This window comes from Pogoniulus pusillus, chromosome 24 (genome assembly GCF_015220805.1).
Source record: "Pogoniulus pusillus isolate bPogPus1 chromosome 24, bPogPus1.pri, whole genome shotgun sequence".
NCBI lineage: Eukaryota > Metazoa > Chordata > Aves > Piciformes > Lybiidae > Pogoniulus > Pogoniulus pusillus.
This window is the reverse complement of record NC_087287.1, coordinates 14,086,241-14,098,540: the sequence shown is the minus strand read 5'-3', so window position 1 is coordinate 14,098,540 and position 12,300 is coordinate 14,086,241. Positions and strand designations below refer to the sequence as shown.

Here is a 12,300-nt window from a genome sequence, read left to right as displayed (position 1 = left end):
TTGGAGCCACGAGTGATCCATCAATCCTCTTGCTGAAACGCCAGAGAAGGCTGCAGCCATGTACCCTGGTGCTGAATACACCTGTTTAAGTACAGTGCTTAACAGTTGAGCAGCAGCCCAAGAGAGTCATAAAGGGGAAAAAAATTTAGAAGTCATGCTCAGGAAGTGAAAACTATTAGCAAGAAAAAAGCACATAGAAGGAAGGACTGATAGCGGGAATGCATAAAGATAAAATGTATGTGGAAGCTTAATGACATTTCTACATAAAATCATAGGCCACGAGGATGAAACTTCCTTCAGAAAAATGAAACTTAACTATAAAACTTAACTAGGCACAGTTGAAGACCTCTGCATGTTGACTGTGAGGTATTCTGTAAATAATCTGTAGGGTTTTTTTAACCCTGCAGTAGTCATTCTAGACTACAATAGACGTGAAGAGAGCTTTGGTGTGCTACACCAACACCTATCAGTTCTTTTAAGACAGTAATTTTTTGAAGAAGGGTATTAGGATGTATAAAGTGTATGACATCAGCCTTTTGTATTTAACACAATTAAGAGAACTGTGTTTGTGCCTAGCACTTCTGCTTGAGGAATCAGAGAATAGAAACCTTAGAGCTACGTAACTAGAATAGGACTTCTACATACAGCTACATTCAAAACACCACACTGAAATAAGTGAAGATAAGGATTTGCTTTAGATGTTTATTAATCCAAGGAGATCTTCCATAATAGAAAAAAAAAAAAACAAAACCAAAAAACAGAGTTTGTAAGTTTCTCATCTCTTCCTTTTGAGTTGCATTATCCTTGAAAATAGAATGGATAACTGCAAGGTCTAGGAGGAAGATTTTAAATTTGACATAGGTGTATCACCGAAACTGATATATTGCATCACAAAATGCACTATCACCACCAACAACAATGCAAAATTGTTTTGCAATTTATATAAATACATTTCTTGGAGCAAAGGAAAGCAAAGTTCTGGATGCACTCTTAAAAAAAGATGCTCCTTGCTAACCAGTCTAGCAACACATAAAAGCACCCTTGAAGTAAGACTCTATTCCTCACACCAAGATAAAATTCTTCCCTTGACTTGTGGCTTGAAAAATGTAACTGTTCCAGAAATGACAATGGCACTAAATTAGTGATTTCCCTATATTTTTTTCCATCTGCTTTTTATATAGAGCCTTCTTGCTGCTGCCATAGGGCAAAAAGTGTCTCAACTGTCCTAAAAAGTTATCTTACTTTTTGGGATAGATAAAAAGATAAGCAGATACCCAACAAGCAGATGTTCAGACATGATTTATGTCAAACTGGGTGGGCATTTTTCAAGGTCAAGGAAAGCACAGGAAAAGGCATGCTGTAATTATGACTGTCACCTTTTTCTACAAAAATAAAACCTTGTTTAGAGATTATTTTGAGGCCAGAGTACACCTGCAGGTGCTGGAATTCCACATCTAAAAACAAACAAACAAAAAAACCCCACAAACCAAAACAGTTCTGCTCTATGTACTTGGCCACTCAGCTAAAGATTCCAAAGTACTACTGTGGTTCTCATACCACTACTATAATGGATACTCAGATTCAAGGCTTAATTTTTCAGGCTTTTTCACATAGGTGCCATACCCAGCCTTTTAAGTCCACAGTTTGCTTTTAAAGTATCCCTTTGGTATTCGGCTAGGGCAATGTGGCTTTCTAATCCTGGCTCACTCTCTCACCTTACTACTCTGCACAGGTAAATGCATCTGCTAAAGGCAGGCCAGAAAGGAGTGACTGAGAAAACTCTTTACACTGCCCAGAGAAGCACTAGTCATGGAACAAATGGAAGGCAGAGCTCATCAGCTCATCATGGAAACCCCAAACCACAAATTCCTGCTACTCTGCTGATGCAAAAAAAACCACACCACACAAACCAATTTTCTGAAGACTGCATTTTGAGTATCATAATATATATATGTGCATTTCATTTTTACAGATATAAACTCAGTTTATTTTTAACCTGTATTTAAAATTTTGGAGGCTTACATTAAATTAAGGTAGCTTGTTTAATATCAATTGTAACAGCAGGTGACATTTTTATATAAAAACAGCCAAAAGAAAAAAAAAAGAAAAAAAAAAAGAACAAAACACAAACATTTGATTTAAAAGACCTGACACCAATGATCTCAAGGCAAGATCAAAACCCTATGGATTTTTGTTTTTAGAGAACAAAAAAAAAAAAGAGGGGGGGGGGCATTTAAGCCAACCCATTCACAGCATCTCCCTGCTGGCTTCTTCAAACAGTGGTTTTGATAGTGGTCCCAGAGGGAACTGTATTTTGCCTCTCCAGCTAAAATACTAGTTACTATAGCAACTTTGAAGGAAGAAAATTGTGGCTTCAAAAATGAAAGATTGGCAAAACTTCAAATACACTGTCTGGATCAGGCAGACAACAGCACACACTAATGCTGGGAGTGCAAAGAGGGGGAAAAGAGATGCAGGATTAATGCACCTGCACTACCATGTGCTGGAAAAAAAAAAAGAGTATTTTGCACTAGGGAAACAATTGCATTTGTAAATAATAACCCAGATTAGCCAAATGAAATTGCTGTCTTTCTAACAGATTGCATATATAGATGTTTCGTCCACACACTTCAATAGACTCATAAGAGCAAAACTTGGCATCTTATGTACCTGCTTTAGAGAAGGTAACCTTTTCCTCTGTGCTTACAGTACACGTTTGTATGTAAATTTCACCTTGTACAGTGAGCTCTTTAAAAAAAACACAAAGGACACGAAGGGTGTTGCTATTTTTTTTCAGCAGCAATGAAACACCACTAACCCCTTCTTACACAACCGAATTCAAGTCACAACCAGAGGTGACTGCACCACAAAGTCACCAGGTACAAAACTGCTAGTTCATTTTAAATTAATAACTTGGAATTATTTTCCCCAATACATCCCTTATTTTTTTATTTTTATTTTTTATAAACAGCAAACATTTTGCTATTTTTGTACATAGGCTAGCAGGCTTGTTTCAATATGAAAGTGCTAATTCATTTACAGATTTATCAGTTATGTAGTGCTACATTAAGTGTCCAATATTCTACATATGAACAATCTTGGTAAATGGAAATGATGAAGATTAAGTAAGGCTATCTGATTACCTTATCTTATTTACATTAAAAGAATAGACACCCAATAGGAAGGGAATAAAGGGAAATAAACTGGGCAAATACTCATACCACCACAGGTGTAAAAATTGTCTGCCTTCTAGCTTGTACTGTAAATGAGACATTTTAAATAGTCCTGCAGCCCATGCCATTTTTTTTTTCTCAGAAAAACAAAAGCTGCCTCCATGACATTCCCTCTTGACTTCCAAATTCCAAAGTGTGTCATTTGAAGCTTTAAATTCAGATTCTTCCTGTCTTCAAAAAAACCTCTGGTTTGCTTTCCAGTATTAGGTTGCATGATCAGGTCCCAGTTCTGGGGCTTCTGTCCAATCTATTAATTAGAGTGAGCTGTAGATAACATGAACCAGTTCTGGAACCACTATTGGGAGGAACACAAGCTCTTCACTACAATCACACAGTAGCAGGAAAAGTGATAATTCAATTCATTCCTGGGGCAGGGCCTCCAAAATTAAATGAAGTTGGCACAACTGGAGCATTGAATTTGTATCCTCCATGCTTTTCAATCATTTTGGATTCTAAAACAAAACAAAACAGAAGGAAGGTATTTTAGTGCATGCAGAAGTGGGGGAAGACTGATTAAGATGCTCTGACTGACCATTTTGCATATCTCAGAGATATAGGTTCAACATGACATTACCAAAGAAAGTGATCAGCACCCACAAAAGCAGACTGATGATTTATTACATTAACTTCTCAGTACTGCTGTAGCTCTCCTTAGAAGAGTTTGTGTTTTAAAAATCTCACACTAGCTTTTGGATAGGAGCATGTGACTTTCACATTCCATGAACAGGACTTGAATGAATGCTGGACTTCCAAACTTGCTAACAGGCACTCAATTCTTTTCAATGGACACTAATATTTGGTCAAGCCAATGTAATAGAGCACATGTACAAAAACATGCAGTACACAGCTATCAGTTAAATTTTCACTGTTCCTATCTCAGTACAAGTAGAATAGCCACTGAAACGTAGTTTTTAGTATGGGTGAATTTCCCCCAATACCCAAGCAGATAGTAACCTAAACTCTAACTTTGCACAGTTCTGAGAGAACTACCAACATCACCTTTTAATTTCAACAAAACCTGAAGATCTTCAGGCATCTTATTTCCATCACTGTAACTAACAGTGACAGTTAAGCCACCTTGTTTCACCAGCTGTATATACCATCCATCAAAGATTACTGAAAGACTTTGTCCCAAGCTCTACACTGAAAATTAGGTTGGTGAAGAGCAGAGAGAAATGTGTATTTCTATCTGCACATTACTACCTAAGCATTTCTATATTAAAAGTGTATTTCTTTCTATCTACCTTTGGTACAATCTAGATAATGCAGAAGAATATTTATATTATTCCCAGCTCAATACAGCAAGGCTTATTAATGTCTTATTTACAGTCCAAGAGCTTTCTCCCATCTCAAAATAGAATCGTTGAATGGTTTAAGTTGGAAGTTGCCTCATCTAGTTTCAACTCCCCACCATAGGCAGGGACACCTCCCACTGGAACAGGTCACTCAAGGCCTCATCTAACCCAACCTTGAACACCTCCAGGAAGGGAGCATCCACAACCTCCCTGGGTAACCTGTCTCACCATCCTCACAGTAAAGAACTTCTTCCTAACATCCAGGTTAAATCTCCCCTCTGCCGGTTTAAACCCATTAACCCTCATCCTGTCATTACAAATAGCTGCCATCTCTTTCTGGGAATACAGGACAGCTTCTATTATCTTCCCGATCTGCATTTTGTCTCTATTTCTTTGGAAATAAGCCAGAAAAATGTTGCCATGACTGATGAAGACGAGGGGGAGAATGTGATCAGGGAAGTATCAATTTGTTCCCTCCCAGCTCCCACATAGACAGAAGCTTATAGCAATTCTTTACTACACTGAAGATAATTATACTCAGATCTTTCTAGCAGGATGTCCTCATGTGTGGTAGGTACTCTAAATGTATTGGTATGCTCTGATAATACACAGGAATTTCCAGGAAAGCAGCTGCTAAACTTTACAGCCTGACCTAACTTGCTCCATCAACAAGAAGCTGAAAAAAAAGCCGTATCACTGTCTTCTGTAAAAGGCACCACTAGTATATAATTTCATCAGTAAGATGTCTAGGCCTTGACACAGGGGTCACAGTGAAACTGTACTCATTAAAAGCGGATCATTCTGGACACTTAGAAGCTTTGTGAGGTAATCTGCTGTTTTCTAACAAAAACTGCTTAGCAAATATGCATTCTTACTACTGATCTTTTACTGAAAGGTTTTTGAACCTTTTCGAATCAGCTTGTAGTAACTGCTCAGTAAAATGCAAGATACGAAACTGGATTGATCACTCAAAATCTAGCCTTGACTTTACAGAGTGATCTACTCAAACTTACTCTCAAACACCCAAGAAAACTTGCAAAACAAAGAAAATCCCTGAAGATCTGTCCAGTTGCTGTATTTTTCAATCTGTAATGATATTTAATAGACTTAATGATGTAGCCTTACAGATGGCTACTTCCATAATCTGGTATTTTCCCTCCCACAGTATCTTTATCAAGCTCAGCTGGACTAGGTCACATCAGGAATAATTTATTAGCCACTTAATGTATTTGCTACCATAGCTAAAGTTCATCCACCTTCAAATAATCAAATCAACTGTTTTCAAATCCAAGTCTGTTTTTTATTTACCTGGCCACTTCATGAAGACATTTCTATCATTCCTAACACCTGTGGCATGCCATAGAGTTTGTGTATTAAGGCTTTGTGACCTGACAATCTGAAGAGATTTCAAACACCTCTGGAGTGTAAACCAACCCCACTTCGATGAAGGCATTCTCAGGCTTGAATTACAGGCATTTTCTGTATTATGCCTCTTGTGTACATAAACAGCATTCAAACAGCAAAAGCACCAATTAGTAGTATAAAGGGGAAAAATACCATGTGCTGCCCGCCTCTGATCTGCCAGAGTTGCTATGTCCTGCAATTGTTTTCTTTGTTCTTCATTAAGACCCTGTGTCAAAGCTTGGTACCACGCAGGGTTACGATTCTGAATCGCTGCAAAGGAGAAAACCAAACCAAACAAAAAAAAGCAAAGAAAAACATAAGCGGGGGAAAGTGCTCATTAAACTGTCCTGTAACTCAAAGCTCACAGTAATAGTCTGTTAGGGGCACACAATTCAAGGCATTTAAAAACACTAATACAATTTCTGATCTCCTCCCTCCCACCCACCATGAATTCATAGAAGCATCTTCCCCTTCTCTGAAAGTTTAACGGCTTCCCCTTTCCAAAGAACAAACTTGTTCAAAGCACACACTGAAACGCCTGGCTGAAAGCTTTCAACAGGCTGTAGTTTATAGTGGTATAGATTAAAATTGAGATAAAATATTCCTTCCCTGGCCAGCAAGTTATAAAGTTACTTACTCTGAAAAATTGTTTTAAATATCTGATATTCATCAATAGGGTTGTCTTCATCATCAATAATTGTGGAATAGCCTTCCAAAGCAGTCTCTTCAGCATCGTCTTCTTCCCAGTCTTCATCATCTCCATCTTCACCTGCCTGTTTTGCTAGAATTTCTAGATACTCTTGACCATCTTCATCAATGTCATCTTCATCACTCCCCAGTTCCTCTGAGTTAAATATCACACAAAGAAAAGTTTCTCTCAACAGCAAGAACAACTTATTGGGAAGATAGCTAATTATACAAAACAGGCAATGGAACAAACAACAGTATAGAGCAGACTAGTAAAAGGGAAGCTCATTTAACTCTTCTCTTAGTGCCATGGTCCCCCAGCCCAGACACTCTTCCCTCACATCAAATGTCTAAGTGAGAAAGGAAAACTTGTAATTTCATCTCAATAAAAGAGCACATGAAAAAATGTATATACAGGTCATCTGCAGCAGCACTTGGTAAACTTGAAGCAAAGCTCAAAAGAAAGTTTGAAGTAATTTGATTAAAACACTTTTAAAGGCACATTCAGGAGGTAACTGAAAAGAATACTTGAGAAATACAAAATGTAATAGCACGACTGATGTACAATTATGGTAGTCTGGAGAGTCTAGATTTCAAGAGCAGGGATCAAAAAGAAACTGGGCTCTAAGTACGTAAGTGAAAACCTTTGAGTGTGGAAATTCCTTCTACCAATTCTTACCCATCACTCAAATGGGAAGCGTGCCCTGGTAATCATTCCTTTCAGCAGTGACAATATGCATACACAAAAACTAGCTGGATGTTGCTTTGAAGAGACTTAGAAGTCAGTTTTTAGGAAAGACTGGAAAGTAAATCGAGTATTTACAGAGGAACATGGATCTGCTGGGGAGAGCCTAGAGGAGGGCCATAAAGATGATCAGAGGGCTGGAGCACCTCTCCTACAAGGACAGGCTGAGGGAACTAGGCCTGTTCAGCCTGCAAAAGAGAAGGCTCCAGGGAGATCTCTGAGCAGCCTTCAAGCATCTGAAGGAGGCCTTCAGACACTGGAAAACTGTAGAAACTTTTTAAAGGCTTGTGCCAAGAGAGACATGAGACAATGGTTTTAAATTAAAGCAGAATAGGTTTAGATTAGATGTCAGGAAGAAGTTTTTTACTGTGAAGGTGGTGAGACACAGGAACACATTGCACAGAAAAGCTGCCTCATCCCTGAAAGCATCCAAGGCCAAGCTGGATGAGGCTTTGAGCAACCTGGTCTAGGTGGAAGGTGTTCCTGCTCATGGCAGTAGGGTTGCAACTAGATGATCTTTAGAGTCCCTTCCAACTCAAGCCTTTCTGTAATATACTTGAAGGTTGTTAAAAGATGTCCAAATGTTCTACCATAGATTTTGATTTTTGGAATTGGAGAACTCTGAAGAATGTCACAAAGGAATTCAACATATCCATTAAAAAAAAGAACAACCAAACTGAAAAAAAACCCAAAAAACAGAACCAATTCAAAACCAAAATAACAGGAATGCTTCATTTCTCATACCTGTTTCCTCATCTTCTTCAGCTTCATCATCATCATCGCTGTCATTTTCATGCTCTGCATGACAAGCATATGCTCTTTTCAATCCATTAAATAAAAGGATAAAGGCTGGCAGGATCTGGCCAGCAACTTGATTTAAAACCTGTGGTATTTGCTCCAGGTCAATAAGAGCACACAAGCCAAGCACACACATCTTTCTATCATGAAGTCTACAAAACAAGAGAGTAAAGCAATTTCAAGTTTCGTTGTGACTTACAAGCAGGTAACAGGGAGGTGTATCACAGATTAGAAACACTTACCCCAGGAAACAGTCCACATCATTAAGCCACTGTGTTATGAAGTGATTAGTGACAGGTTCCACATTATTGGGAAAACGAAGATTTTCCAATGTATTTAATAGTAAATGAGGATTGTAATACAAAGCAGCTATGGCAACCTGGAGGCACATTGTTCGCAGCTCACTTGTTTTCACTTCTCTGGTCAATCTCTCTAATGCAGCTTCCACAAATAGGGGTATGCACTGAAGAGTGAGAACCATGACAAGTTTAGCGATCAAAAAACCCAATGATTTCAATATTTCACACTGAAATTGAGAAATGGCATAAAACCAGCCTGGTGTTTAAGTACAAGAGTATATAAAATGGGAACAATTTTTAACTGCCAGCAGAAGTCATAAACAAAGATGAAATGAAGAAGTGAAAGTATTTCATCTACTCCAAGCACATGGATTTTGTGACATCGTGCACAGTAGATGTAATTCCTGGTTCTATAATCTCGTGTTTTAAAAATGAAAAAGAGAGGAAATGTGTACACTAGGAAATCCAGAAAAGACAACTTAGTCTAATATCCACAATGAAGTCAAGAGATATTACTAACATTCCAAGAAAACAGCTATTCAAAGGAATAGTCTCTTCAGAGATGCCACACTGAAAAAAAGAAAAGAAGATTCGCTACAGAAAGATTTTCTTTCAAATAAATTAAAAAAGTATTTCCAGGAACTATACCCACACACTTTAAAAAAATCCAAAACATGTCTGAAGGGCTGCTAGTGCTTGTCACATATACAGCAGTAGCACAGAAAGTGACCTCTCAAATTCAGTTCCCATATGTGCATAAAGAAATCACTGGTTCCTCTGATGTTACTTAGGATTCTAGGAGCTTCATTCTTATTTAATTCACAGATTGAATGATTTTCATTATTCACTAGAATTGTTAGAATATAGTTAATTGACTTTTAGAACCATCATGCTGCTAAACCAGGACTCTTCAGATTCACAAAAACACTTGAGTTTTGTAGTGTCCTAAATTCTGAAGACGAAGTGTGCTGTAAGTATCTCTGCAGTGCTATTAACTGAGTAAAATTCAAGACGACAGGAATATTAGCTACACTACATAAACTTCTGAGAATGGAACTCACGTTAATACATGAACAATTAAAATTCAAGAATAAAATATTTTAAAATACTAAGTTACAGCAACTGAAGTTGTTACCAACCTGATCAATGCCACGCCCTTTACACTGGAGGATAATGACTTCTAACAGCTTTGCCGCATGACATTCTGCATCTTCTCCAGCAACTCCTGTAAGAACCTAAAAAATAATACTTGCTGGTCACAATAACCCTTCAAGAAGTATTTTCTATATCCTGCTTCCTTTGAAAAGCTGATACAAATTTACAAAGCTAGTATAAACATCATCAGTAAAGCAGCAAGATCCACAACAATGGCTCAGTATCACAACCAGAGATTGAAACACTGCTGAATGTGACAAAAATTAAACCATATGAACAAATACTCAATAACTCCATGAGCACAGAACTTGCCACAGTTAACTGCCATTTTGAAAATATTTATTTCCATACACAAAGCAAAAGTTCTTATGCATTGATGTACTGAATGTTGTAGAAATTGTATTTATAAATTTGGGATATGCAGTGGGAGACCACACAACAACTAAAACTTCTCTCCTGAAGATTTACTGTGCTCTGTTGTATACCCAGAAGCAGAAAATGTAACATCCTCACTGATTACTGATAGTGATTATAAAATATTAACACTGCCTTATAAAGAAGTATCACTTCCCCCAGTTAGCGTGAACAGTCTAGGTAGTTTTATCTATATATTGACTGGATAAAGAAAACCCAGTGGGCAGCTATGTCTAATATACAGGAGACAAGAAGCTAAGTTAAATGCAAAAACAACATTCAAAGGTGACTGGACTACATCCAAACAACTGCATTCTGTGCCAGCTTTCATCACTGACTTAGTATGAACTTGGGAAAAGAACTTTCTATTCCTGTCACTCTATTTTCTATCCCTGCTCTTGTCTTAGCTCAGATATTAAGAACTTTAGCACACGTATGGCATGTGGCCTCCTAGCCATAGTGAGGATACACTTCTTAAGCAAAAGAAACCACATGGAAATCTGCGATACAGAAAGTGCTTCATATTCCCATATGCACAGTGTACTGCACAAAACACATGTGCACAAAACCCTGCCTTGCTTAGTCTGCTTTTATTGTGATTTGTTTTTCCCTTTTTTAGCAAAAGCATATATCTGAAATTTGATGCAACTTCTTGAATTTTTTCTTCAGTAACTTAAATGGCATAATTCTTTAGGAGTAGACATCAGAACTCTTCCATTTCACAGTCTGCTACTGTGGAAAAAAGTACCCAGTTAGCAGTCTATTACTTCAGAGATCACAGGTTTTGTTGTCACTTACCTTCTTGCACATACTGTAGATCATTTCAAGGTACTTTGTGTCTGACAGAAGTGTATCCGTATCAACAGTAACATAATTATGCAAGAGAGGCATCATGTCTGTAATAAAAGAAGGACTGGTTAGACAGTTTGCATGTTTTATAAGCAGGCTGTTAAAATCAGGTTGAAATCCACATATTACAGTTCCTGCTTAAAGTGTGTAAAGGTAAGCACACATCTAGTCATAGATGCCTCAGCAAAGACTGGTTGCAGCAACAGGAGAAGAAAAACATTTCAAGCGTACTTTAATACTACACTCAGTTAAGTGTTCTCCTAACATGTCAATGAGATGCAGTTTATTGTATGACTGAAATCACATATCTGAAAACATCTGAGTTTCTGATTTATTTGTATTACTTACCAGTAAAATAATCAAAACCATCCTGCTGAAATACTTCAAAAACTAGAGGAAGAAGCTGCCACATTTGCGCAGAAACTTGTTGACAGGTCAGACTATGAGCCAAGGAAAAGATCTCCTCATAGAACTCTAAAACAAAGAGAGTCTAGGTAAATTTAATGGCAATCCCACACATCTGAAATAAGCCAACAAAAGCAACAATACCCAACACATGCTGCTGCAAAACTGTTCCGATCACTTGCAAACAGATGCCTTCCAGCTGCTGGGTAATCTGAAAAAAAAAAAAAGTATGATTTTGAATACTTTGGAGTTAAAATCAGACACAGTTTAAAATAAAATTAATCAAAACAGGTTTTATTTATAAAATACAGCCTTCTAAAAATAGTTCCAAATTTCTCATGGTTTATAACAATAAATGTGCAAGAGCAGAACCCAGTTAATGGCTGGTAAGGTGGCTTTTAAAACAAGGTGGTTTTGAAATACTCTTTTAATATTAAAAGAATCTCATCATAGGTTAATCTTTGAGAGGAAAAGCCTCACAGGCAACTCTGCAACACTTTGGTCCCATTAAAACCACAGTAAATAAATGCATATATCAAAAGGGTAAGAAATGAAGTGGCAGGATGTATGCACTGTCCTGGAAAAGTGACATTTTGAACAACAAAACCGAGGCCAAACAAATATGACACTACCTCCCAAAACCTAGCTTAAGATGTTAATATAGTGTGTGAACAATCAATCTAAAATGCCAGTCTACCGACTTAGATGCTATTCCCAAATAATATCTATCAGACCAAGGAACAACAGCTGACAGAACAGCCATTAACCTGCTTAGAAGACTTACCTTGCACAGGGACAAATATGGGTTGAGTTTCTGGTATTAGCTATGCAGAACATGATTTGAAACTAAAACAGCTAAATACCTATCTCTTGGAACACTGGTCATCCTGTGTGAGATGTCTCTAAAAATAAATGTTTCAATGTTTTAAATTCGAGTTCCTCAGGACTAGCATATCCTTACACAAACAAAAAGAATCTGCTGACAAAAAACAGTACATGAAGACCTTGCTGAGCAG

General features: G+C 37.5%; 1 protein-coding gene across 1 annotated transcript in view; it reads right to left on the bottom strand.

The window, feature by feature from the left end:
* Window positions 1-676: 676 nt before the first annotated feature.
* Window positions 677-12,300, bottom strand: part of IPO7 (importin 7) — a 34,553-nt gene continuing 22,929 nt past the window's right edge. Inside the window, exons 17-25 of the mRNA XM_064163708.1 lie at window positions 11,429-11,495; window positions 11,228-11,353; window positions 10,829-10,926; window positions 9,601-9,696; window positions 8,405-8,625; window positions 8,109-8,314; window positions 6,570-6,776; window positions 6,086-6,202; window positions 677-3,685 (exon numbers count right to left, since the gene is read on the bottom strand). Coding sequence (XP_064019778.1) covers window positions 3,588-3,685; window positions 6,086-6,202; window positions 6,570-6,776; window positions 8,109-8,314; window positions 8,405-8,625; window positions 9,601-9,696; window positions 10,829-10,926; window positions 11,228-11,353; window positions 11,429-11,495 — 1,236 coding nt within the window. The 3' untranslated portion in view covers window positions 677-3,587. The remainder of the gene's footprint in view (window positions 3,686-6,085; window positions 6,203-6,569; window positions 6,777-8,108; window positions 8,315-8,404; window positions 8,626-9,600; window positions 9,697-10,828; window positions 10,927-11,227; window positions 11,354-11,428; window positions 11,496-12,300) is intronic.